This window comes from Caretta caretta, chromosome 9 (assembly GCF_965140235.1).
Source record: "Caretta caretta isolate rCarCar2 chromosome 9, rCarCar1.hap1, whole genome shotgun sequence".
In the NCBI taxonomy this organism is placed as follows: domain Eukaryota; kingdom Metazoa; phylum Chordata; order Testudines; family Cheloniidae; genus Caretta; species Caretta caretta.
The window spans coordinates 8,443,691-8,470,046 of NC_134214.1; the positions used below are offsets into that span (position 1 = coordinate 8,443,691).

Genomic DNA, 26,356 nt, shown 5'->3' on the forward strand with positions numbered 1-26,356 from the left:
GGACGCTGGTTACCTCAGTGCAAATGACACTACAGCGCCACCCCCTCAGCACCCCCATGAGCCCCCCCAAAACTGCGTGAAGGTTGTTCTAAAGGGGGCGTTGCAGTGAGCCTGATGTCTGGTACGTAGCCAAGGCCCTGTGCTGGTAACAGCCTAAGGCCACACTAGGGCTGATTGAAGTTAACCCAAGTAAATAACCTCCGTTAGAGGATTTAGTCGTATCCCTCAGGTGAGCCACTGTCTGGCCCGCGTAGGCTTTGTTTGGTCAGACCCTGTAATGGCACGGGCCAGAGAGCCTTTGAGCTGTGCAGACACACACTGTTGTCGGGCCGCCCAGCACAGGGGGCAGGAATTGCCAATCTGGACCTGAGGCAACAACCTAATCACATAGGTGGGCGTAAGGAGGTAGAGAGGGCATCAAAAAGGGACCTAACCCTAACCCTCAGCAGGCCTGCGGGCTGGCGACAACCTGTGCCCTCATGGGGGAACCCGGCGGGCACGTGGGGTTCCGTGAGGCGCGTCCGGCCGCTCTCCTTAACTGGTTGTTCTTGTTCTGGGATGTCGCTGACAGCAATCGTGGCAATAATAAAACTCCTCAAGACTCTCGGTGGGTCTCACTCATCATCGTCCTAATTCTCCAGACAGCCCCCTGAGAGCGACCCTGGGATCAGTGACATGTGCAATTAGCGCCCCGCATTAACCGTAAGGCCACAAGGTGCTCACGGTGCCGAGACAGGCTCCAGCTGCCCCTCACTCCCAGCTATTTGGCTCTAGACGTAATTACAATGCCATCACGCTGCCCCCGAGGGCATGACGCTCTGAGATGCCACGTCCCTCCCCCTCCCACATTCCCTTCCAGCTCCTTGGCCTCTGCCCAGCTCTCGTCTCCTGGCCATGGCACGCGTGCGTGACGTTTGCTGCCTCACACAAGGCCTCACGTGCTGGTTCCTTCCCACTGTGGCAGCGAATGTGCACAGGAGTGCCCAGAGCTATGGGGCAATCACCGCCTGGACTTTCAGCTGGGGAGCAAGGTCCCAGTGCACAATACGGGATACAGCAGCATGGCACAGCCCAATGTGGGGCGCGCAGGCTCGGGGCCGGGAGGCAGGAGTGCTGGTCGGGGCTTGCTCGGACACTGGCTCCCTCTGCACTCCCCGGATCTGTGCCCTTTGGCGCCTCGCCACGTGCATCCCCACGGGGGGACTGAGCATAGGGGGAGGTGAAGCAGCCGGAGTGGTTCCCGTTGATGTGTTGCCAATCACAGCTGGTGCTTTAACTCAGTGCCAAGGTGCCCAGTCCCCCGCCCCCGCTGGCAGTGCAGAGCAAGGCTCTTCCTCTAGGCAGGGTGACTATTGCTGGCAGGCATCTGGGGCTGCTCCGGCTCACCAAATAACCCCCCACCCCCAGGGCCCAGGCCTCCAAGCTCCTGTAGAGGGCACTGGCAGCCAGGCAGCGTTCAAACACTACAGCCCTGGGCACTAATCATCATCAAAGTGGGCCCAGCATGGCCCAGCGCCAGGCGCTATCAGCGGGGAGGGCTGGCTGGGGCACTCTGGCTGTCACCCCCCCGCTGAGCATTTCCAGTTCTCTCAGGGAGCTCGGGGAGGGCAGTGCTTGGCCCCCAGGTTTCATAGCCTCCTGGCCCTGGGGTTGGGAGGTGACCGGGAGGCTGGCGAGCAGCGCTCGGCCGGGGCTCAGCTCTGCGGGAGGGGCAAACATCTGCATTGGCCGAGCACGTATCAAATGGGCCACAGGGCAACTCCCAGCTGATTCTAGCCTTGGCTTAGGGTCCACTTAGCCAGAGCCTTGTGAATGGCCCCCAGGATTAACCCTTTCCTTGAGGATTTCCTCTCTCTTCTAGTGGCCTCGCTGGCCTGCCCAAGAGCTGCAGGCCCAAGTACTTCCCAGAGCAGCCAGGCCCAGGGCTGGCTGAAGTATTGAACCTGCCACCCAGGGCCTTCTGCAGGGCTGAGGAAGAGAAGGAGCCTGGGGAGCTGACACAGCCGTGTCCCCCCTGGAATCCCTGCACCTTTCCAAGGCCCCCCAAAGGGATCTGCCAGCCATGACCTTGCTGGGGCCCATATCCCAGGAGAGGAGAGCCTGGACTGGCCAATGGGCCCTTCTCAAAGGCTTGGTCTGCAGCTGCCGGGGGAGCAGCCCAGCTCAACAGGGACCATTTAAACGGCTGCAGTTTGACCCCGCAGACTTCACGCAAGCTGGTACATGGCTCCTGTCCTCACACAGAGCCTCTCCCCCGAGCCTGGTGGGACGTCACGCCCAGGCTAGCTGGTCTAGGCTAGAGCTTGGGTGCTGCTTACACTCAGCTGGTAACCAGCCCTGGCCCTGCGGCCGCTGGCTAACCCTGCACATGCCGATGGGCCAGCAGCGCCCTCCCACAGTGCCCCAGCCACCCAGAAGGGCGGACAAGTTCTCCCACCGTTCCTGGGAAAGAATTCGGGGCTGGCTCGGCTCGCTGCCGCACTGACAGCCCGGAGATGCACCTCCAGAGCGTTTGGTGACACGGGGGGTGAGCGTAGTGCCAGGGAGGGCCCAGCAAGCAGGCGTTGCAGGGTGGCCGCTCACACCCACGTGAGGCCAAGGCAAGTGGGCTGCCCTGGGTGCCAGCCCAAGTTAACTCTGCAGCGAGGACTTACCCCGCCGCCACAGGCTGCGGCCACACGTAACCCTGCGCCTACAAAGCTCAGCCCTGTGCTGGGCCTTGGTGGGAGAGCTGGGGGCTGACTGCAGGGCCGGCCACCCGCCTCCTTCACAGCAGCTGGAAGGACTGAGACCACCCCGTCTCCAGCCCTGTCCAGCCGAGGATCTCAAAGCACCTTACAAGGGTGGGGAGGATCATCGTCCCCATTTCAAAGATGGGGAAACTGAGTCACAGAGAAGGAGGGACTTGCCCAGGATCACTCAAGTCAGTGGCAGAGCCAGGGAGAGATCCCTGCCTCCCTCCCATGAGCCAGGAAGCAGCAGGGTCCACGCTGGGAAGTGAGACCCAATCACAAGCTGGCAAGATTGGAGAATGCAGGGGGTGGGGTGGGAACAGGCAGCGTTCTCCAGGAGGGACAGGGACCCCTGCCAACCCCACCTAATCCACACAGGGAGGAGCAGGCCAGTGTACTCCAGCCAGCCCATCTGCCTGTGCTGTGAGCCTGTCTGTATCTCTGCTCCCACTCAGCCCTCCATGTCTGGTCTCCCCAGCCCTGCCTCCCTCCCCGGCCGTTCTTCTGGCCCCGCCCTGCCTGTCTCTCCCCCTCGCCCAGTGTTTCAGGAGTACTCAGGCTCAGCTTCATGGAGCAGCATCTCTCCCTTATTTACCCTCAGAGCCTTCCCCTGGCTCGGAGGGACAATTGCTTTCTCACTGCAGCTGCTCCCTGCCTTGCCCTTTTCTGCCTGCTGCCCGGGCTGGGAGAGCTGCCCTGCCATCCAGACCCCAGCAAAGCATGGGAGCCCCTGGTCTAGAACTTCCCCTGCATGGAGCCCAGCCCCGCGGCTGTCCAGTGACCCCAGCCAGGGGGTGAGATTCCTTCCCCACCGGCCCAACCTCCCTCCTTTGGGTCTTCAAAACACAGCCCAGAGGCACCCATTCCTCTAGGCAAATCCCACCTCAGTGCCACCAGGGGGTGCTCTAATCCCACCGGTGCTAAGCCTGAGGGAAGGGGAACAGCAGAGATCTTGGGCAGTGGAGAGTGCTGGATGGAGAGTGGGGGGGGGGCTGTCTCAGGCAGAGGGGTGCTAATCCCAGGTGAGGGCAGGAGGGCAGGACATGCGTGTGGCCGGTCGCAGTGGTGCTCTGGCTCCGCGCGCTGACGGTGCCTCCCAGCAGGGGGCAGCAATGAGAGGCAGAGCCGCAGTGGGGCAGGTTCATTTGTTTTTAATAAATACACAATCTCCCCAAATTCATTTGTCTGCTCAGGGCGGGGAGGGCCCGGGGCCCCGCCCTGAGCGAGGCAGGGAGGGGCCCGCCCTGAGCAGACTAAATTATTGAAGATTAATTTGTCTGCTCAAGACGGACAGGCCCTCCTAGAACCATAAATTACACGACAAACCCAGACAAAGAACAAGCAGAGAGAGGAGAGGGCGGAGGGACAGGGAGATTTTACACTATGTACAAGCCAGGCCTGGGCCATGCCCAGGGAGCCCAGCTGGGACAGGACGCAGGGCTGCACGGCCACAGGTATTGATGGAGAGGCTCACCTGGGCCCCCATCCCCGCAGTGGCCGTGTGCCTCCCCAGAGGGAGAGTGGGTTTGGGGGCACAGGGAGGACAGCACGCCAGGATCCTCAGCCTCCCAATGGGATCAGGGCCGAGGCCCACACTGTCACGGAGCGGGGCTGTTGCCATGTGCAGCGCAGTCTCTGCCCAGTGTCATTCCCTGGGGGGCCCAGCTTTGCAGCAGAGCCAGCCAGCCCCCTCAGGGCAGAGGCAGGGGCCCGGGGCTCTCCCCAGAGCAGCGGCTCAGGCCTGGGTGGAAGCAGAAGGCTGAATCTGTCATGTTACACAAACCAAAGAAACAAAACTAGTCTAGGGCTGGCCGGGGGATTGGCCTGGGCCACGCACCCCAGCTTCCCCGCAGCCAGCAGGGAGCAGTGCCCTGGGCTGGGGCAGCACAGTTCTTGGTCACGCGACTGGGCGGCTGCTCCAGACCGGCTCCTCCTCCTCCCACTGGTGTCCGGCTAGCGGCTCCAGGCCTCTGGGGTGTCAGCTCTGAGCTTCTCCTGGGCTTCTTCTGGGGCTGCGGAACAGAGGCAGAACCACTGAGTAGGGTTCGAGACAGCGAGCAGGGGGCTCGCCCAGTCCTAGCTCTGCCCTTGGCAAGCATCCGGGCTGAGCTCTGCTCGGGCCAGGCCCCAGCGGGACCCTGCAGTGAGGCTAATCTCGACCCATGGCTGGGCTGAAGTGGCCAAGCTTGTACTCGGGAGGCCACTGGCCCGGGGAGGAGTCTGGGCAGACCTGGAGATCCCTCAGCAGCCGTGGAACCTGTTCCTGGGAAGGGAGGCGCCTTTGATACCTTGGGACGTGGCGACTCGGGGCCCACCCTCCCGGATCAGGGCCCACCGACCTGGCGCCGAGTGGATCAGGCACGCAGGAGCCATTGGAGAACACTGATCCCCAACCTGTGCACAAGTGCTGCGAGGAGGGCAGGGGAACAGACCGGGGATGGACAGACAGGCCTGCCGAACACTCACCCCGGCACCGGGCGCAACAGCGGGTCTCCTTCTTGGCATGACCGGAGCAGGAAGCGGGGGAACATTCCTGGCGCTGGCAATGGGTCTCCCCGGACTGCAGGGGAGGAGAAGGGAGTTAGACAGGGGCCCGGTGGGCCTGGGAAGAAAACCAGGGGCCTGGCCGGGTGGGGGTGTGGCCAGGAGGCCTGGCCAGGTTGGAGAGCAGGGGAGGAGGGCACAGGGGGCCTGGCTGCCCATAGGCCCAGAAAGCCTGTTATCCAACCTCTGATGACAGAACTCCCTGCCCCCTTCACAGCATGGGGCCTCTGGTTCCCCCAAGGGCTCAGAGAGGCTGTTCCTGGGCTTGTGTCCATGCAGCGATCCCGGGGGGCGAGCCCAGGCACTCACCACACACCAGCAGGTGATGCACTTCATCTCCCCGAAGGGGGGCACCGTGGGGTGCCAGCTCTCATTGTTCATGTACCACTGACGCCCAAACCGGCAGGCCCGGGGTCCGTCTGCCTGCATCACGTCCGCCAGCTCGGGGGGGCTCTTCTCCGGAGCTGCGGGGAGCAGAAACACAGGCAATGCCCTGCCTTCGTGTGGCGGAGCAGGTGTCCGCCGTGCCCCCCGGAGATGCCTCCTCACCCCCCAAGGCGGCGTGCCCTGCACGGGGTGGAGCAGGAGACAGAGCTTCCCCAGACTCGGCAGAACGGGGCCGCAGAGTCCGGAGGCCGGCAAGGGGGAGCAGGGATCCGATCAGAGGGGGGGCCCATCTAACCTGGCCTCCTGCCTCGAAGAAGGGGTAAGACTTCCCCCTAGTGGGCAATCATGGAATAACCACCCCGAAGTTTCTTCCCAGCTGGCTCCCCAGGAGTGTGTGGCTGGCAGGGGGAGGAAGCAGCCAGCCCACATGGGTGGGTGCAGGAGAGAGGCGGGCTGGGACCACAGATCCTCCAAGCGGACTGGCCTGCCCAAGGGGCCGAGGATGCCAAGCCTGAGATGGGGATGGAGCCGCAGCCTGGGGCAGCTGAGCATCATGGGAGCGAGAAGGGCGGCCCACCCTGCCCTGCACTAGAAGCCTTACGTGAAACCCTCGGGCAGCGGGTTCAAATCCAGTCCAAGCTGATGGTGCTGGCTGAAATGAGCTGGATGCTCTCAGCCCAGACCCTAGGTGCTCGCACTGACCACCGCCCCACAGCCAACGGGTCATGGGCGCAAGCACCCTTCACTCCACCCCTTCCCCACTCCCCGGCGTGGGGCTAGGCCCATTGCTCCTGTGGGAGCATCAGGGACTCCCGCTCTGGGTCCGGGCAGTGATCTAAGCCAGCTGGAGGAGGGGGGGCCTGTGCAGCACCCAACATGATGCGGCCCCCAATCTCATCCAGGGCGTGGGATGTTTGTGCATCCATGCCGGGCCTGGCAGAGCGGGGCCTTGACTGCAGCTGGGCGCCCTGGGCACGGCGGCGAGGCAGACCATGGCCACGCATGGTCCGGCTGGAGGACGCACCTGGGCACTGCTTGCAGCAGTCGGACGGGCTGACTCGGATGGGGTTGCTGCAGGTCAGGCGCGGGCACTGGACCTTCTCACAGTGCACTTCACCCGTCGCGCCCTGAATGGAGAGAGGATGGGGTGGGCTGAGACCACATGGCACCAGGAACCCTTCACCAGGGGGCCAGAATCCCAGGGTCAGGAGCCAGAACCCAGCTCTCAAGGGGCTGGGAGGAAACCCAAGGGGAAAGGGAATTGCTGGGGGCTCCTCACTGACTGGGGGCACATTCTCTCCCATCCCCCCACACTGGGCTCTCACCTGCCCCATGGATCCCATCCCTGGAGCACTCCTCCATGGCACACCCAGCCCCAGGCCTCTTCTCTTGTCCTGCAGGAGGGGGCCCAGGTTCAGCTGAAACACAGGGCCATGCCAGGAGGAGCCATGGCCAGCGCTGGGCCCACAGGGCTGCCCCTCCCTGGACAAGGGCTCCACGGTACCTTGCAGGTGCAGATGGCGCATTTGATCAGGCCAAAGGGGGGGACCACAGGGTGCCACCGGGTGCCAGTTCCTCGCCATGTCTTGTCGCCGTCGAAGTAGCAGCCTGGGGTAGCCGATGGGGAAAGCGTTAGAGATCCGGAGCCAGGCGGGGCAGAGGGGCCCAGAGAGAGCCCTGCCTCCCGGGTCGGGTCAGGGCTTACTGCCCGCCCTCCCCTCCTGCCGGGCAGAACTCACCCTCGCTGCTGTCCCGGGCCTTCTCCGCTCTCAGCTCTTCCTGGCTTGCCTTCCTCTCTGTCCAAACAAGAGGAATCCGTGAGGGACAGACACACGGACGCTGGCTGGGCCGGGCGCTCTGCCACAGCTGGGCCAGCTGCCTGGCACTGCCAGCCCCTTGCTGGGGATACACAGATGCCTCCAGAAGAGCTGCACCCTCCTCCCAGCTCCCCCTTCAGCCCAACACACCGCTCCAAGGCAGACTGCCCCTTCTGGGACCCCCTGAACATCTCCCTGGGCCCTGGGTCACAGGGTGTAGCCCCCTCCTCACCCCCACGGCCCTCCCCTCTGTCAGCAGCCCCCAGCCCAGTACCTTCACAGACTGGGCAGCACCGGTCCTCTAGGTGAACCTGCTGGGTGCAGTTCAGGGGCTGGCAGAGGATCGGGTCGCAGATCACCGTACGCTTCTGCAGGAGGGGAGGGGCGGGGCGGGGGGGGGAAATCACACATCTCATTAGATACCGCCCAGCAGAGGGCATCTGGTGCCTTTGTAACCCCAGGGAACTTGGGATGTGGATCAGCAGCAGGGGGAAGCTAGGGGTTGGCAGTCACCCCTAAACCCAAGGGAGGGGGCACAGCCCTGGGGTTGAATCCGTGCTGCAGAGATGGACAAGCCGTAGGCAGAGCCCACCTGCTCCCCGGGAGCCAGGCTAGAACCCTGGGCTTACAGCGCCAAAGCCGCAGGCTCAGCCCTGTGCTCTCCCTCGAGGCAGCAGCAGCCGGTGATCGCTTATCCTCTCTAGAAGCAGGCTGTCAGTGGCTACAGTGGCACATGCAGGTGCAAAGCCAGTTACACACTCAACCCAGAAGGGATCCCCCCCCCCCATCCCCGAGGCCTGAAGCAGCAGCCCTGCCCCGGGAGCCTACTCTGCCCACAAGCAGCCCACCCGGGGCTGCCGGGAAAGAAACGCCAGGCTCCACATGGGACGTGTCTCCCTGGCCCACAGCCCCTGAGCAGGGGCAGCCCAGGACCAGAGAGCTTGAGGTCCCTGCCCCCCATCCTCCCCAGGGGCCTATCTCCGGAGGGGAAGGAGCAAGAAGTGACAGGGGTGCAGGAGTTCAAGAGGCAGCTGGATGGGTGCAGCTTTACAGTGGGCTGGATGGAGAAAGGTGCCAGCTGGGGGGGAGTGCCTGGGGGGTGGAGGGTGACAAGGAGCTGGCAGACAGAAGGACCCAGCTCAGCTGGTGGAAGCCTGGCACACCAGGGCAGCTGCCAGCATTAGGGTGGGGATGGGGGTGCGTGTGGGGGGAGGCTGACTGAGAGGCCGGCCCCTCACTCCCACCCTGGGGGTGGCTGCAGTGACCAGGGGAAGGCAGGCACCCCTCCTGGCTCCTTGGCCTTAAGGAGCTAAATGCAGACCAATGCTGTGCCCAGCCCCTCGGACTCGGTCAGAAGCCATGGCAGGTGCCAGGGTGCGGCAGCAGCCTCGGGGATCCCTTGCACCCACCTGGCAGCTGCAGAGGGAGCACTTCCTGTCGTAGGCAGGGGCCCAACGAGAGCCGTGTGCTCGATGCTGCCCCTCAAAGAAGCAGGAGTTGGGGTCTTTCTTCAGTTGCTCGGGGTCCTTGGGCTTGGGCTCTTCTAGGAGCTCATCCTCTTCAGGGGCCAGCCGGACGCCCCCCGACTCGCACTGGTTGGGAATGTGCACCTGGCAGGGAAAGGGCACCAGCGGGTAAGGGGCAGGGCTGCAGGAGGTGGGGGGTTATCAGCCACGGCCTGGCCCAGAAAGTACATATGAATGGCCAGGTTGGGTCAGACCAATGGTCCATCTAGCCCAGTGTCTTGTCTTCTGCCAAGCGCCGGTGCCAGGTGCTGCACAGGGAATGAATGGAACAGGCAATCAAGTGATCCAGCCCCCGTTGTCCACTCCCAGCTTCTGGCAGTCAGAGGCTAGGGACACCCAGAACATGGGGTTGCATCCCTGCCCATCCTGGCTAATTGCCATTGATGGACCCATCCTCAGTGAACTTATCTAATTTTTTTTTTTAAACCCTGTTATAGTTTTGGCCTTCACAACATCCCCTGGCAAGGAGTTCCACAGGTTGCCTGTGTGTTGTGTGAAGAAATACTTCCTTTTGTTTGATTTAAACCTGCTGCCTGTTAATTTAATTGGGTGTCCCCTGACTCTTGTGTTATGTGAAGGAATAAATAACACTTCCCTATTCACTTTCTCCACACCCGTCATGGTTTTATAGACCTGTGTCATATCCCCCACAAGTCGTCTTTTTCCAGCCAGACAGTCCAAAAATTTTTTTAATCTCTCCTCACACAGAAGCTGTTCCAAACCCCTAATCATTTTGGTTGCCCTTCTGCATACCTTTTCCAACACGAATATCTCTTTGCTGAGAGGGGGCGCCCAGAGCTGCCCGCAGGATTCGAGGGGTGGGCACACCAGGGGTTTATATAGGGGCACTGGGATATTGTCTATCTTGTTCTCTCTCCCTTTCCTAATGGTTCGGAACGTTCTTTAACCTACGCAAAGGTGGCGCTGCTGAGCCAGGCCTGCAAGGGCACAAGCTTGCTCCCACACTGCAGGTATGAGGACAAACTTGCTCTGCTGCCTTCCACCCCGAGCTGCTGCCAGTCACGGTCCCCCTCGCCCCATGCGCTGCCCCCGCCGGATAGCGCTGGGGCTGCCAGCCAATCCCGCCTGCATCCCAGAGGGCTGCCCCCTGCAGGATATTCTGGCCTGCAGCTGGACAGCGCAGCTTGCACCTGCCCCATCTCCCCGTGGCCAGGGAAGCCCCCTACTTCCCCTCCCTGCTGTCGGGAGAAGAGGATTGAGGAGAATGGAGGAATTAATGCAAGTTTTCTTTAAAGAATAAACTTCCTGTCCAGCTCTAGCCCTGGCACCCAAGCAGCGGCCAGCCCTGCTACATGGTGCCAGCCAGAGCAGTGCCAGGGGATGCCAGGCAGCAGCTGCTCCTGTTCCTGCACGGTCAAGCCCCCTCCCTGGGGAAGCAAGGCTCCCGGGGTCTCCGGGGCAGCCAAGACACAAACATGCTGCAGCTGATGAATAGCGAAGAGGCAGCTGGAGGCGTCCCAGCCAAACATAGCTTCTGGGAAAGCCGCCGGGGCTCCGGGCCCAGCCAGGGAGCGGATGCTGCTCTGTCTGCAAATATCCCCTCCCGCTGGTTTTTCCATCCTGGGAGCCAGTGGAGTTAGCACCCGGGAATACCAGGGGCAGGGCTGGTGCCAGGGACAGGCACTGCTGGCCCAACACAGCAGCTTCTGAGCCCGGGGCCCTGAACCTGGACGAGGGGGTCAGCTGGAGGAGCAGGGGAGCAGAGGGGCCGAGGATGGGGAGAGACCGAGCCAGGCTGCTCCTTCCACTCCAGCTAGCCTTTGCCTTCTCCTGCAGGGGTCGGGCAGAGGGCAGGGCAGGAAGGGCATTAACTCTCCGCTTTCTGGCTTGGCCCACACCCCCTCTGGGAGCACTGATAAGGACGGGGCATCCTGAACCGCTGTCGGGAGGGAGACCTATGCTCTGGTTGGCCTAATCCTTGCAGGGGGGCAGCATGTCCCGAGTTTCCAAATGTCAGCTGAGCTGGCTCGGAGAGGGATGGGCTAACGCGTGTCTTTCCATCTCCTCCGGACTGGCTCAGGCTGTGAGCGACAGAGTTTGGGCTCGTCCCAGTCCCTACGGCACAGCAGTGCCCAGCACGGTCCCTGCACAATTTGGTACCATCGGCGGTGGCTGCTCGGCAGAGGCCTGGGATGGCAGGGGGCTGCGGGTCAGGAGCGAGGCATTGGCCCCAGAGAACTCTGCATGCAGTGCTGGGCGGCCCATTGCCCCAAAGTGGCAAAGAAAGGGCAGGGAGCTGGTACCGGAGGAGCCTGCAGCGACATGCACTCTTGGGAGGGTGGATGCATGGGCTAGCAGGGACGCTGGGCGCTCCTTGCTCCTGTCCGAGGGATGCGGAGCGGTCTCACAGCCCGGAGCAGGGTAGCTAGTGCTGGGGTCCCCCTCTCCTGGGCACCCGGGTGGAGCAGGCCCAGCAGCACAGCGCCCCCAGCCCGCTGCCGAGGGGGGGGGGGGGTCGCTGGCCCTGGCAGGCTGCAACCAATCCGGGCTGAGTCAGCCTTTGGCAGAGCCTGGCGCCTGGCTGGGTCTGGGACTCCCGCAGCTGCTGCCCAGGGAGCGGAAAGCCGGAGGGGGTGAGTCAGTGGCACCTACCCTCCCCCGCATCTCCCCGCGGGGGTTGACTTTGGTGCTGACTTGCAGGAAGGCCGTGCCCTGGGCCAGGTGGTGCCGCAGCTCTGCGTCCAGGTCCTTCACCACACCCTGGGCCTAGGCACAGAGGAGGGGGGCATTAGCGGGGCCCGTCTGCTCCCCTGCCCCGGAGCCAGGGCCAGCACAGAACTGCCGAGGTTATAGGGGGCACCGTGCTCTGGGGCGGCGCTGCTCCGAGAGCCCGGTACCCCCAGCCCCTCCCGCCAAGGGTCCCCCCTTTCTCCCCAGCCCCTCCCCCAGGCACCCTTCCCCCCCACAAGGGCCCCATCACCCCTCTCCAGCCACAGACCCCCCGGCCCCTCCCCCAAGGACCCCCTTCCCCCCCAGCCCTGCCCCAGGCACACTGCCCCGCAGGCCCATCACCTCGGTGCCGTAGAAGCCTTTGAGGAGCCGGGTGTGCTCATGGCCGCGCTCGCCCAGCTCGGCGACGCCGTGCAGGTGGGCGCTGATGGCGACGTCGTCCGACTTGCCGAGCCCGCCCACCACGATCTCGTAGTGTAGGTGGCAGTGTTCGTCCAGGGAGACCCAGGCGTGTCCCGCCGAGCCGGTCCGCACAGGGGGAGACACCAGCTGGCCAGCCAGGGGGATGGGCAGCTCTGGGCACAAGGGGCACGGGTCAGACACGTGCTTCCAGCTATGCCAGCAAAAGGTGTCACCCGCCCACTCTGCAGTCCCTGGGGCCAGCCCCTGGGGTCCCTGACCTACAGAGACCCACCCACCTCATGCCCTCCAGCCCAGTGGGGCTGGCAGCCGGGTGAGGGGAAACAGGACGCCACCCAGCAGCAGGTACCTGAATATCGTGCCAGGAGGCCGCTGTACAGCAGGGAGCTGATCTGTCCCCGCACTTCCCCCTCCTCAAAGTCCTTGGTGGCCACGTTGAGGAAGAGCTCGCTCTGCAGTAACATGTGGGTGTCCCGGGCGTTCATGTGCTGCCAGGTCCCGCTGGCCTGGCCAGGGTGGGGGGAGAGAGGTTAATGAGCTTGCTGGGGGAGCCGGGGAGAGAGACTATCACTTACTTTCAGAAGCACCCACATAGAGGGGGACAGAGCACCACGCTAAGTGGGAGTGGCCTACCCGGCCACACAACCCTGACAAAATGCACCTCCCATCCTCCTCCAGGGGCTGTGCCACTATGGGTAACAGTCTACTACTGCTACCAGGTAATGGAGTTACTCTTTTAGCTCAAGTGATTGATATCTGTACTATGGTGCTGAAGGTCCCAGGTTCCAACCCTTTGCTGAGGCAGGGGTGTTACCCCCCTGCCCATACATACTGAAACAGCATGGGCCTTGCCCCAGAGATCTTATGTGGGGCTGGAGAAAGGGGTCGGACATAACATGCTGAACTAGCCACAGCCAGATGACACTATCTTCTCATAACAGTACAGAGGGAGTGAGATGGGGCTAGTTAAATATACAGAGACTGGCCCCCAAATCTCTTCCAATCCAACCAATTTGCCTTCCTAGCATGGCATCTGCCCCTTCCACATCCCAGCCGCATGATCAGCAGAGGCAGATTTAATGCCCATGTGCAGAGGGGGATGGAGAAGAAGGGGCTCCACAATCACTATTGATCTCACGTGAAAGGTGCCCAGCCACTGCAGGGCGACGAGCGGACGACACGAACTCAGTGGGCTGCCCGACCTGGCATCCTGTGCTCAGCTCTGTGCCCCTCATCTCCCAGCGGAGAGCAGGGTTCAGAGACCAGCGACAATGGCTCAGCAGCCTGGCTGGGAATTCCCGTCTGGAGAGGGGCTGAGATGTCTGGGACAGTTTAAAGAAGAGATGTGATAAAGGGCTACAAGCGGATGGCAGAGGGGGACAGTAAACCCTCCCCTCATACAAGGGTGAGGGGACGCTCGTTAAATTTAAGAGACAAGTTCTAACACTGACCCAAGGGAACAGGATTGTCCTAGGCATGTGATAAACCTTGTGGCAATGAGTCCCCCAGGCATCACTGAAGCCAAGAACTCATTAGGATTCAGACCAGGAGGTGGGTAATGAGAACATCTCCAGCTACATTAGAGCGGGAGAAACACTTGCTAGGCGGGATATAAATCCTCAGGCTTCAGGGCATAAGGGTTGGCTGCCTGGGGTCAGGAAGGAAAGTGCCCTGTGGGTAAGTTATTCCATAATTGCCCGCTAGGGCATTTTTCACCCCTTAGTCTGGCACTGGCAATTGTCTGAGCTAGACGGGCCTCTGATCTGATCCAGCAATTCCTATCAAATCAGGAAGGGAGCAGGAGCCAAAGGGGAACATGCAGCGTGAGATTCCACCTGGACACATGCAGGCCAGGGAGTAGCCTCTACAGAGCTGGCAGGAAAGCCAGCAGGGGCAGGGAGGGCAAGAAAGGGCTTTGGAATCTAGTTAGAGAGGAAATGGGTCTATTCCGATGGGAGGAGAAAGGGGGAAAACGGAGGCTGATCTACACAGCCCTGGGGGAAGGAGCGGCTCAAAATCAGCGAGAAGAGGCTGGAGGAATGAGCAAAGCAACAGATCAAAGGTGACAGACGTCAGGGGTGATTCTGCAGGGCCCTAACCCAGGACAAGTGCCAGGTGGGTGTGAGACGCTGTCACTCCGCTCTAGTGTTGGGTATTGCGCACCCCCTGTGCCATGGTGGAGCACCGGGCCTGGAATACACACATCTCCGGACTGGACAGTACCCCAAACTGCCCCAGGGCTCTTGGGGTTTGGATCAGCCCCTCTCCAGCCTGGGACTGCCCCCCCAGTATTTGCCACATGGATTTTGCCTGCAATCTCTTTAAGCTCCTCCTCAAGGGAGATGCCAGCTGCAGCCAGGGCCAGGTTGCCCAAGGAGTCTTGGCTGTGCCTTTTCTCCGCAGGTTTATTCCCAAGGCCTTTGCCCTGGTGATCGGGGCCCAAAGGGCCTAGCTGGATCTGGCTTGTTCTGGCTGACTGGTAGTGGTGGTGGGGGGCAGGTGGTGGAGGTAAGTAGCATGAGGGTTCTGGAAAGGAAAACTCCGCTCTCCCCTGCTCACATACCCAGAGCCCCCATGACTTCATGGAGAGCTGGCAGAGGGCAAGAGGGGGCCCAGGCTGCTGTGGCAGCAGTAGATTGGTGTGGCTAGGAGAGCTGTCACCGGGACGGACCAGGGGAGCCATGTGGCTCAATGCCGCATGGAGAGGGGACGCAGTTACTGGGCAGCGCAGGGACATCGCTGAGGAGAAGGGAGGCCCTGGCCAGTGAAACACCCCAAATCCCTGAATCGGGGGCAGAACAGACACCAGCCATAGTGGGAGGGCTAGAGACAGCACAGGGGGAGGATAGGGCTGCGGGGGACGCCAGAGAATGGAGTCAATGTGACATGAGCCAGGAACCAGAGCCCTGCTTGAGAACAAACCCCCAGGATCTGCCTCTCTCCAGCAGCCTAGCTTAGCACCAGCTATCCCCCTTGGATCAGGGCCTCCTGGTCCAGAGAGCTTCCAGTGGGCAAGCTGGAGAAGGAAAGATCCGGACCCCAGCCCTGGGATCCTGACCAGCCGAGGGAGCGGGCAGCACATCAGACAGAAGCTTGCCATGAGGCACAGCCCCCTCAGTGGCCAGTGTGATTTGGGGGTGACAGATGCAGGAGTCTGGGAGTACAGAGCGCAGAGCGGGTCTTTCAGCCGGACACAGCTGTCCCGGGCCCTGTTCCCAGGCAAACAGAAGGGACCGGAGAGAGGAGCCGCCCAGGCGAGCTGGAGGGAGATCCAGAGGACGAGGCACGGGTCCACATCCAGGGGCTCTCAGCCAGTGCACCAGGATCTGGTCCGTTAGACTGGACAACGGCTGGAGGGGATGGCCCCACACTGCCCCCACAATCATCCTCCAGGGGAGGGGTCTATCCAGGGCCCCCTGGATGCTTATCCACCCCCAGCGTCTACCCCCGGCAGGGCGCTCACCAGCCCCTCCCTGTAGCTGGGCGTCATGTCAAGCAGGATGTTGCGTTTGTTCTTCCTCCGCGGCTTGGTCTCCAGGGTGACGCTGGTGACTTCACTCGCCGTCCCTGCTACCTGGACCTGCGGGGAGGCACGGAGGCAGCACGTTAGCAAAGCTCCCCGGGAAAAATCAACCCAGCTGCACCCGTGGGCATGGAGAGGGGGCGCGGTGGTCCGTCCACCCATCATTACCACCACTCAGCACTGTGCGTTCACAGCACTGCGGGCGTTACCCGCATTAACCCAGCAGCCCTTCTGCAGGGGCAGGGCCACTAGCCCCATTTCACAGGTGGGAAACCAAAATTCAGGACAGGGAAGGGAAGGGTCGTGATGTGCAGGCTCCCCCCCAGCCCCAGCCACACCCTCCCTCCCCTCCCAGGGCTGGAAACAGAACCCAAGAGACCCGACTCCATGTTCCAATGGCAGGTCTGCCTGGGGTTCCCAGCCTGCAGAGGGGGGATCACAGCTCCCAGGGGCACATGGACAGGTGTGTGTGTGTGTGTGTGTGTGTGTCCGACTTTTCCTTTTCCCTGGGAGTGCTCAGCTCCCCACTCCCCCAAGAACCTGCTTTTATACCGCTTCTTCCCCCTCCTCACCCCCCGAGGTTCCCGCCCACCCGCCACTCTCCACCCTCCCCCAAGTCCCTCCCTGAGTCGCCAAACAGCTGTTGGGCATCAGCGATGGTGCCCCTGATGAGCAGGGGTGGAGAACAGCTGTGGCCAGTGGGCGCTGAGCACCCACTATTCCCCCCCCCCGTGGGTGCTCTTGGAGCACCCATGGAGTTAGTGTCTATGCCCTCCCTGCTGGGTCCCAGTGTGGAAAGGGTTGAGGATCAAGGTGCTCATGTAGGTTTCTCCAAACACTCACAAGTGTAGCCCCAACCCCATGTTGCCCCTGCACCGACCCTCCCTACCTGGTACTCCAGCGTCCCGTTCTCATGGAGCATCAGCTTGGCAGACCCCACAGCTCCCGTCTTGGTTGGCAACAGGGCATCTCCTCCGCACAGCACGCTCTGGATGGCTGTAATCAAGAGGGGCCACAGGGCTCAGGCATGGCATCCAGAGCCACCCTGTGCCCCGGGTGACCGCACGGCCAGACACCACAACACCATGTGCTAACCTGGACCTCGGGCTTCACCCAAGGGAGCCAGGGCCGATGGGCCACCCTTCCCTTCCGGGGGCCTCCTGGGGGGTGGAAGGCTCCGCCCTTTCCTAGGAGGCCCCGCCCTCTGACACTCCCATTCCAGCACCCCATGCCCCCCAGCGGACCCAGCAGTCCGTTTCTTCAGCTCCTATCCTGCTATAGCGAGGCCTCGACGTCCTCTCCCTGCCACTCACTGTCACAGCTCTTCCTGGCAGTGATGTAGCCGGCGATCTGGCGCAGGTGCCTGCCCTCCGTCTCCGCCGTGATCTTCAGCTGCCCCTGCGCAAGCCACAGCATCTCGCGGCTCGACAGGTCGCTCAGCACCTCCGCGAAGTCTGGGTCCTGCGGAGACAGCCACCGGGAAGAGGGGAAAAGTGCCATGGCTTGGCTTCCAGGGGACAGCGGGGAAGGGGGAACGGGTGGCAAGGGGGCTGCTTACCTGCATGGTGATGTTGGCCCTGACCTCACGCAGCACCCGGTTCTGGTGCAGGATCCGGACCCTAAGTGAGACCCAAGGAAATTCTGCAAAGGCAAAGAGCATTAGACAGGCTGCCCGCAATGATCCCCTCCAGCCCACACCCCACCCCACACCCCCACAATTCCCCCACACCCAGTCCCTCCTCCAGCGACATTACACAGCCCCTGACTGCCCCCACACAGACCCTTCCATCCCAACCCCCTCTGCCCAAGTATGCTCCGCCTGGTGCGAGAGCCCCAAGGCTGCTCCAGGCCTTGCCTCGCTGTCCCCACTTACCTTTGTCTGCCGGCTCCAGCAGCCCCTTGGCCATGAGGATGAAGTGCAAGTTGTTCTCGGTGTCACTCAGGGTCAGCATGGCGATGCCCCCCGTGCCCATGTGGGTCGGGTCCACGGAGGTCAGGATGGCGCTGAAGGTCTCTGGGATTGAAAGGGTAGAAGGTTGTGAGGGTCAGCCCGGGGTGGGGGACGGGCAGGGGCCCTGGGGACACAGATAACCTGGGCGTGGGGGCAGTGAGACATCGGGCATCCTGAATGGGCTGGCTGGGACTCGGGGCATTGGCTGCCGCGGAGACCCCAGCCAAAGGTACTGTGGCCAGTGGGGCCCCCCATGCAATGAGGCCCCAGACACCCAGGGCTCTCAGAGCTGCCCCAGGGCAGGGGCAGCGGGAAGGGGACAGTTACCTGCGAAGAGGGCCCGGTGCTTGATGATTGGGCCTTGGATCTCGCCGGCTGGCTGAGCCTTGGTGACCAGGGAGATGCGGAGCTGCTCAGACTTCAGCAGCCGGATGGAGGGTTTGTGCAGGTTCCGCCACATGCCGCAGATCTGTGGGGAGGGGCAGCTGGTGAGTGGGGAGGGGCGAGGTAGAGAGGGCAGGGCAGCCCGTGCCAGAGCCAAGGGGAGAAAGGTTCAGGAGAGCGTAGTCCCACGGACACGAGGGAGGGACATCGCTGGCAATGGGGCTGGCCCAACGGAGGCAGCACGGAGAAAGGAAGCGGCCCCAGGAGGCACAGAGGCCCGTGGGCAAGGGTAGCTGCCTCCTGCCTGGCCCAGCCCCGGGCCGCTGTCTCAGCTGCCCACGGCGTTGCCACTCACCATGCCGTCCTGCAGGGAGACGCTCTTCTGCACGGGGTGCTCAAACAGGACGTTGCCCTCGGGGTCGGTGAAGCGGACGCGGCTCGGCGGACCCAGCCTGCGTGGGGGGGAACCGGAGCGGCTGAGCGAGCCAGGGTGGCCAGGCAGAGGGGGTGGGGGGAGGACACACTGGCCCTGCCTGGCCCCCGAAAGCCCTAGCTGTGACTCCCAGAGCTGTGGCCCTTCACCCCAACACGAGTCCCAGGGGAGGATCTCCTTTCCAGGGCCTTGTCTGGTTGATCCCTGCCCCATGGAAGGTCACCCAGCTTCCGGGGACTCCCTGACAGCCCCCATGGGGGCCAAAGGGGGTGTGTGCAAATTCTCCCCAGTCTGGGGCATTATAGCGACGGCTACCATAGAAACACATTCATTGATTAAACCAGAGAGTGGGAAGATGGGGCAGCTCAGCACCAGGGAGACCGGCTTCTCACTGGCTAGCCACATGCTGTGCCCTGGGGGCTGCCTGGGCCAAGGCCTCTGCAGGGAGGGGATGATCCCTGTCTCGGCGGCACAGACACCGAAGTGCTGGGCAGAGAGGAGAACCGGAGTCGGGAAGAGACATCTCCCCGGGGATCTGAGAATTGGGGCTGAGCCAAACGGGCAGTTCGTGCAAAGCCGGCAGAGAAGCATCAGGCCTGGGCTAGGGGCCATGCAGGGGCATCTCCGTCCCGCAGCTGTATGCAACGAGAGTGTGCGTCCCCCTGGACGGCTGAGCTGGCAGACTGCAGGTGGGGGCTGGAATTGGCTGAACCGGGTTTGTAACCAGGCAGGCTTCTTCTTGCGTATTATTGCGCTGCTCCCCTGAGACTCCAGAGAGCTGGGGCGGGGGACCCAGGGCACCTCCTCCCTCCCCCTGCCCCTCGGTCTGCTATGGGGTTTGCGTGAGCACCACCTACTGGCTCCAGGGTGAGGAGCAGGATGTAGATTGAAGCTTATTATTATCCATTGGGTTATCTGTCCAACAGGGGCCCCAATCCTGAAAGTGTTCCTGCACAGGCAGACCCCCTGCATTGGCACGGAGCCTGCTGATGGCAGAGGGGCACCATGCAGGCAGACCCCAGAGCTCAGGGCAGTGCCCCACTGACTCCAACGGGGTCTGTGCCAGCCAAGGGCTCCTCCAGCACAGAAGCAGTTGCAGGATGAGGACCTGGGATTGTAAACAACTTGGGGCAGGGGCCGGATCCTCTCCCAGGTCTGCCAAGTGCCAGGCACTCCAACGTGGCTAGAAATAATACGCGTTTCGCCTTCTTTGGCTACACTGACTTCGTTTCAAATTAGTCACCACTTCACTATGCAAAGCCCTGGAAAAAGGGGGGGGGGCTGCAGCATCAGAGTAGCTGAGCTCAGCTCCCTCCTTGCGCGGATCCAGTTGAACCATCAGCGATCCTGAAGGTGGGGAGGGATTGATTGCAGGTCCCTGAGCCAGGCCTGGAGTGGCGGGGGCCTGCTGAAGGCGGTGCTAAGCGCTCCGAGGAGCGTGGAGAAGCAGCTGGGCTCGCCACCATGTGTGTTTGGACCCGTTTATTGGATCCTTTCCCATTTTCCTGAATTTGTTTTTAATAAAAACCTTGAGGAAAGGAATGTTCCTGCCTGTGACGGAGTCTCTGGAGTCCCAGGGAGGAATTACCGGGGCTGTTCAGCTGTTTCGTAATGATATTAGAGAAATACCAGCTGCCTATCAGACGGGCTCTGAAGGCCTAATAGACAGGAAGCCAGCGAACAGTTAAACCCCAGAGACGGGCTTTGCAATAACCCTTTCTCAGCTGATAAACAAGAGGGACTTGCTACCTGCTTGGGCAGCCTGGCCCAGGGATTGGGCAGCTGGGGCACTGACCTCATCTTGCTCGTGACAGCGGGGTGAGTGGGATGCGAGTGCAGGGACCTCCCCGCACGGGTGCCCACCAACTGCCCAGGGCAGGCATGCAGAAGCAGCCTGGGTGTGCTACAAAACTGCAGACCCCCAGCATGGACACTGGCTGGAGGGCTGGAAATGGACTAGCCCACCCCCCAGTCCCATCTACGATCCATTCAGACTGCAGACGAGGAGGTTCTGGACTCTTCTGTTCAGCCTCTGGCTGGGAGTTTCCTTGGGGCTGTCCCAGAGCCTGGGGTGGGACTGACCTTTCGTAGTTGATGGAGAAGAGCAGGTAGGAACGCACGAGTGTGAACCTGGCTTTAGCCACGGCGCTGGACAGGGGCAGCCAGGGCTCCGCACCACTGGTCAGCAAGGCCACAAAGTCTGGGGGAGGAAAGTGGAAGGAGATCTTAGTTATTCCTTCAGCTCGGGGCCCTGGGATGTTGGGTTCTGCATGCAGGGGGGAGAATGCAAACTGCCCCCCAAGAGTCCCTTTCTCCACTGACATCGGGGTGGGGAGGGGACTGTGGCTCGCAGTCTCTGGGATTTACTCTTCTAAACTTAGCAAATACTGAATCAAGCCTGCAATACATCCCCAGCCCTCCTGCCCCATCCCAGGCCCATCGCCCCCCAGCCACCAAGGTCAGGCAGAAAACTACCTGTGCGGCTGTCATCCCGGGTGAGGTCCTCCGAGCTCAGGTAGGAGCGATCATTGTAGCTCTTATGCAAGTCGTCCTCCTTATCCTGGAAATACTCGAAGCTGTCGAAGATGGGCTCAGGCCTCTTCTCCGGGACGCTGGGAGAGGCTGAAAGGAGAAGCATTACAACCATTCTTTGCATCTTCAGTGCAAGCGGGGCATGTGGCATAATCCCCATCTCTCCGAGGGGGAAACCGAGGCGCAGAAAAAGAAGGGACTTCCTCCAAAGTGACTCAGCGAGCCTATAGCAGAACCAGGAATGGCGCTCTGCTCCCCTGACCGCCTGTCCCTTCTGCTCAAAGCACTAGCTCACGTGGAACATGGCTTTATACGAGTACCCAGGATCCTGCCCTGGTGAGTGCTTTATGGCAGTTGCGGTGCAGGGGTTTCATAAGAGCTGAAATAAAACCTCAGCACAACACAGTAAATCCCCTCCATGGACAGAGCAGCCTGGGCCCCACAGGAAGCACCAGGGATGCACCTTAATGGCCACCTTGAGGCTTTAGGGTCACCAGCCTCTCCCACCGGAGCGACAGAGGAGGACTCCTCCCCAGACAGCGGTGTTCCCGCTTACAGCTCCCGCGGAGGCCCCCGAGCCCCAGAGGGGCACCGATGTCTCAGGGGCCAGCTCGGATTCCATTCGGCACACAGCACGCCCACAGCCAGAACACCAGGAGTGGGGGAGAGAGCACGGTCCCAGAGCCGGGGTCCGCGCCTGCCACCCGGTCCGCAAGAGTGCCTGGTGCCTCTGAGAAAGGGGCCGCAAGCCCCCTAGTGGACAATTATGCAACAACCTTCCCCCGAGGGAATTGTCCTCCTAACCCTGCTAACTAGTGGTTAGTTCCAGCCAGGTTTTAGCCCTAGACCCCTCCCCGCAAAGATCAGACCCTCAGATACTACCGTGATGGGCAGACATAGAAAACGCTAGGCTGGAAAAGCGAACAGAACAGAGGGCAACAGAATCATAGCAGTAATAATAACAAAAGGTGCCAACACGAGCACACCCCCCCCCGCCTCCCCTTCTTGGTCTGGGCATTGTCTGTTTTGATTGTAAGCGCCTTGGGGCAGGGACATTGCCTTTGATTGGACTCTAAAGCCCCTTATGACGACCCATTCGTGAATGGGTGGAACATCGCCAACTTCACATGCCATCGGTTTCAAAGAGGCGTCAAACTTTCGAGCACTGTCCTTCCCCGAGCCACTCCCGTCCCCCCCGGTCTTTACCACCACTTGTTTCTCTCTTCCCCACTGCTGCCAAACAAACAGGACACTGCCTGCACGAGGGGCCGAGGGGCACCCACTCCACACAACGTCTGTCAGACACACAACGCAAACACTCTGAGCAAACCCCGCTTTCCTCCCATCGCTTTCGGGCCCAGCCATGCGCAGCGAGCGAGACCCGTCACACGGGAGCCACGCAATGTGGCTGTGACGTGCAGACAGTCCCAGGAGAAAGGCAGGGCCTCTTACCCTTTGGGCAGGTCTTGCAGCAGTGTCCCGGCAGCAGGACAGACTCACTGCAGGGCAGGGCGGGACAGTCGTGTTTAATATTCTTACAGCTGACTTTGCCTGTTGGTTTCCCTCGGCGATTCCTCTGCTGGGATGGAAGACAGAAATATTCTTCACCGTGCCCTCGTGTGGCCTGCTTGGTGAGAGACCCAGCTCCAAGCCCCACAGGGATGACCCCATTCCCCCCAAGCCCCAGCTTAGCACACCTGCCTGCAAAACGCCTCAGCTCAGCCCCCCACAAACAGGCCAGTGCCCCCTTCACAGGCACCCCTCTTTTCGCAAAGGTCTCCTGCTGATCCCCTCCAGGCTCGCCCTGCATGCAGTCCCCCCGCACTTCGCCTCTTGGCTGCCTTAGAGCCATTAGCGGTGCTGCTGAGCAGCAGACCCCGTGTACGCCAGCCTCGGGTTCCCCCTCCACGGCTGTGCACAGCTGCTTCCCGGCCACAAGTGCCCCCCACTTCCTGGCTGTGTGTCCGGGCCAGGGGGGCCGGGCTCTGGGACCGAGGGCCAAGGCCCCCTTTGCACGGGCGCAGGGATTCCCAGGAGGGGAGGGGCAGGGGGGTTGGCAGGGAAAGGCCAGTTCCATGCACAGTCCTGTCCCCTCCCAAATGCCCAGTTCCAGGAGAAACGGGGGGGGGGGGGGCTGCTGAAGGGCTGCAGCAGATGTGTCCTGCTCCTCAGAAAGTGATGGAGGGGGTAGGAGAAAGGAGGGGGAAGGGCCACGGCCCCCCTCTAAACAATTTCCTTTCCTACATCTCTGTACTGCCCCCAGGGCTCTGTACTGCCTGTCCCCGCCCACCCCCCCCGCAGAGCTCTGTACTGCCCCCAGGACTCTGTACTCCCTGTCCCCACCCACCCCCCCGCAGAGCTCTGTACTGGCCCCCACCCCCAGGGCTCTGTACTGTCCCTGTCCACCACCACCAGAGCTCTGTACTTCCCCTTGCCCCCAGGGCTCTGTACTTCCCCCCACCCGCAGGGCTCTGTACTGCCCCCCCGTACTGTACACCCCTAGGGTGGGAGGGGAGGGGAGGGGAGGTAGGTGCTCACTGCCTGGGGCTGTGGAGCGCAGCAGCCAAGTGGGCGGAGGCTGGGCTCAGAGGGGAGTGCGGGGCCCAGGGTTCTGGGGGGGCCCCCCTGGGTGCTCTGGAAACAGGGGCTCCCCGCTTACCGGCTCGCAGTAGCAGACCACACAGTGCATCACCCCAAAGGGCTCGCCCAGGTCTGGGTGCCAAGTGTCCTCCAGGGCATAGAACCTTCCTCCGAACGAGCAGCCTGCGGACGGGGAGCAACATCCTGAGAGCGGGGCCGGCAACCCAGGGCCCAGCCCTGCCACTCTGCCATCCTGCTGCACCCAGCCTGGGCCACCCTTGCCATCCCCCTGCAGCCAGCCCTGCCATCCGTGCCCCTCATGCCATTCCCCTATGGCCAGGGCCCCTCCACCCAGCCTGTGCCAATCCTGCGGCCAGGGCACACCCCAAACACCCCTGCCATCTTGCTGCTCCCAGGGCACATCCTCTACACCCAGCCATGCCACTCTGCCATCTTACTACACCCAGCGTGTGCCACCCCTGCCATCCCCCTGCAGCCAGGGCCCCCCCCAGCCTGTGCCAACCCTGCAGCCAGGGCACACCCCAAACACCTAGCCCGTGCCACCCCTGCCATCTTGCTGCTCCCAGGGCACATGCTCTACACCCAGCCATGCCACTCTGCCATCTTACTACACCCAGCGTGTGCCACCCCTGCCATCCCCCTGCAGCCAGGGCCCCCCCAGCCTGTGCCAACCCTGCAGCCAGGGCACACCCCAAACACCTAGCCCATGCCACCCCTGCCATCTTGCTTTTCCCAAGGCACCTCATACACCCCCTGCCCATCCCATGCTTGTCTGCCTGCTGCAGCTGGCAAAGGGCAGGTCTCCATCCCCCACTTCACTCAGCCCCTGGTGCCCTCGCCCTGTTGCGGCTGGCACGGGGCAGGGCTGGCTGGGCCAGGGGGCAGGGCTGAGAGGCGATGAGATCCTGCGCTGGTGAGACGTTGCCCGGCCCGGCCCGGCCCCTCCCCGCCGCTGTCTCCCGTCCAAGCCGAGCGCACGGGGGGGTGTAAATCCATCAATGCGAACCAGATGGAGGCTGGAGCGGGTAGCTGTGCCAGGGAGGGCAGGAGTCGCTCCGCAGGCCCCGCTCACCCCAGCCTGGCCCCCCCAGCCCGGGGCTGGGGAACGTCCCAGCGCAGAGCCCCCGGCGGCCCCTAGCCGCGAAACCGCTGCGCCCCCAAGCCCCCCCCGTGCCACCCTGGCAGCCGGGCTCCCCCACCCCGCGCGGGGCTCTCCTGCGCCGCCCGGGGGGCTCCCACCTGCCGCCCCTCCCCGCGAGGCTCCCCACCCCGGGCGGGGTCCCGCCTGCGGGCCCCCCCCCACACCCCGGGCTCCTACCTGCCGCCCCCTTGGAGGGGAGCGGGTCCTTCTCGGGCTGGATGGGCAGAAGGGGCTTGGGACGGGAGGCTTCGCCCGGCGCGGGGCAGAGGGCGAGGGGCAGCAGCCCGGCCAGCAGCAGCGGCGGCAGGGCGGCCATGGCCAGAGGGGCGCGCAAGGCTGGGGGACCCCGGCGTCCGGCTGCGCAGCGCGGGGCGAGTCAGGGCTCCCAGTGCCCAGGCACCGGCCCCCGGCAGGTTTTATAGGCTCCGGCACGGGCCGCGCGGAGCGGAGGCATCCTGAGCAAACAAAGGCTCCGCTAATGAGGCGCCGGCCGCGGCCGGCCCGGGGGATTAGAGCCCCCAGCGGGGGTCCGGTTCGCGGCGAGCGCCCGGGGGCCGGAGCGGAATGGGAAGCAGACGCGGGGCCGCGGGGGGCTTGTGGATTGGGCCCGCGGTGCGCGCAGCCCGCCCGGCCGAGCCGCCCAATGGCAGCCGGCCCCCGACGGGGGGGAGCGGGACGGGGGCAGCCCGGCCCCGCACACGGCCCCCGCCCCGCGGACCCGTCTCTGCCCCAAAGTAACGCACTGGAGAAGGGATGTGGGGGCACCCCCCACCCCAGTCCCACGCCACCTCATAGCCCGTCTCCCGCCCGGACCCCCACCCCCCAGCCCGGACCCCCTGCACCCGCTACCCCGCCCGGACCCCACCCCCCGTCCCACCTCCTAGCCCGTATCCCCCTGCACCCCCCGCCCCACCTCCTAGTCCGGATCCCCTGTACCCCTTGCACAGCCCCCAACCCAACCACACCGCCTGGACCCACTGCCCCACCTCCTAGCCCTGACCCCTTCACCCCCCACCCCATAGCCTGGACCCCCTGCACCGCCCCCCTGTACCCACTGCACAGCCCCCAACCCCATCACACTGCCCGGACCCCCTGCATCTCCTGCACCCTGCCCAGATCCCAAGCCTCCCAGACTGCCTGCACCCCCTCACCCCACCTCATAGCCCGTGCCCCCTGCATCCCCCACCCTGCCCAGACCCCCACGGCCCCACCTCATAGCCTGGATCCCAATACACCCTGCCTATATCCCTCTGCACCCCCCCATCCCACGCCACCTCATAGCCCGTACCCCCTGCACCTCCCCAGCCCCCATACCCACTACACCCTCCGCCCCGCCCAGACCCCCACCACCCCACCTCATAGCCCATATCTCCCTGCCTGCATCCCCCACCCCACCGCACTGCCCCTAACCTCCACACCCCTCCCACTGCACAGCCTGGACACCCTACATCTCCCCACCTCACTGCACAGTCCATTCCCCCCACAGCCCCCACCCACTGCGCAGCCTTCACCCCCCACTCCATCTGTACCCCCTGTACCCCCACTCCATGGCACAGCCCATACGCCCTGCACCCCCACAGCACCTGTACCCCCTGAATCCCCATACCCTACTACCCGTACCCCCTACCCCACCCATACCCCGTACACTGCCCCAGCCCACCTCATAGCCCATAT

General features: G+C 63.0%; 1 protein-coding gene across 3 annotated transcripts; it reads right to left on the bottom strand.

The window, feature by feature from the left end:
- Positions 1 to 3,867: 3,867 nt before the first annotated feature.
- CHRD (chordin) lies at positions 3,868 to 25,299 on the bottom strand. Of its 3 annotated transcripts, none has more exons than XM_075132087.1 (23): positions 24,860 to 25,299; positions 23,600 to 23,703; positions 22,393 to 22,516; positions 20,884 to 21,030; positions 20,491 to 20,608; positions 18,331 to 18,427; positions 17,919 to 18,060; positions 17,514 to 17,654; positions 17,199 to 17,281; positions 16,954 to 17,101; positions 16,530 to 16,636; positions 15,581 to 15,697; positions 12,467 to 12,623; positions 12,040 to 12,272; positions 11,620 to 11,733; positions 8,890 to 9,090; positions 7,755 to 7,848; positions 7,403 to 7,459; positions 7,168 to 7,271; positions 6,688 to 6,790; positions 5,586 to 5,740; positions 5,199 to 5,292; positions 3,868 to 4,744 (listed from the first exon to the last, which is right to left on the bottom strand). In XM_075132087.1, exons 1-23 carry the CDS (start codon positions 24,996 to 24,998, stop codon positions 4,686 to 4,688), a joined length of 2,838 nt encoding a protein of 945 aa, XP_074988188.1. In that variant the 5' UTR covers positions 24,999 to 25,299; the 3' UTR covers positions 3,868 to 4,685. The 3 variants fall into 3 exon arrangements, with proteins under 3 accessions (XP_074988188.1, XP_074988187.1, XP_074988189.1); XM_075132086.1 differs by having other exon boundaries at positions 22,393 to 22,519; XM_075132088.1 differs by lacking the exon at positions 24,860 to 25,299 and adding an exon at positions 24,283 to 24,433 and having other exon boundaries at positions 22,393 to 22,519.
- Between the last annotated feature and the right edge of the window lie 1,057 nt (positions 25,300 to 26,356).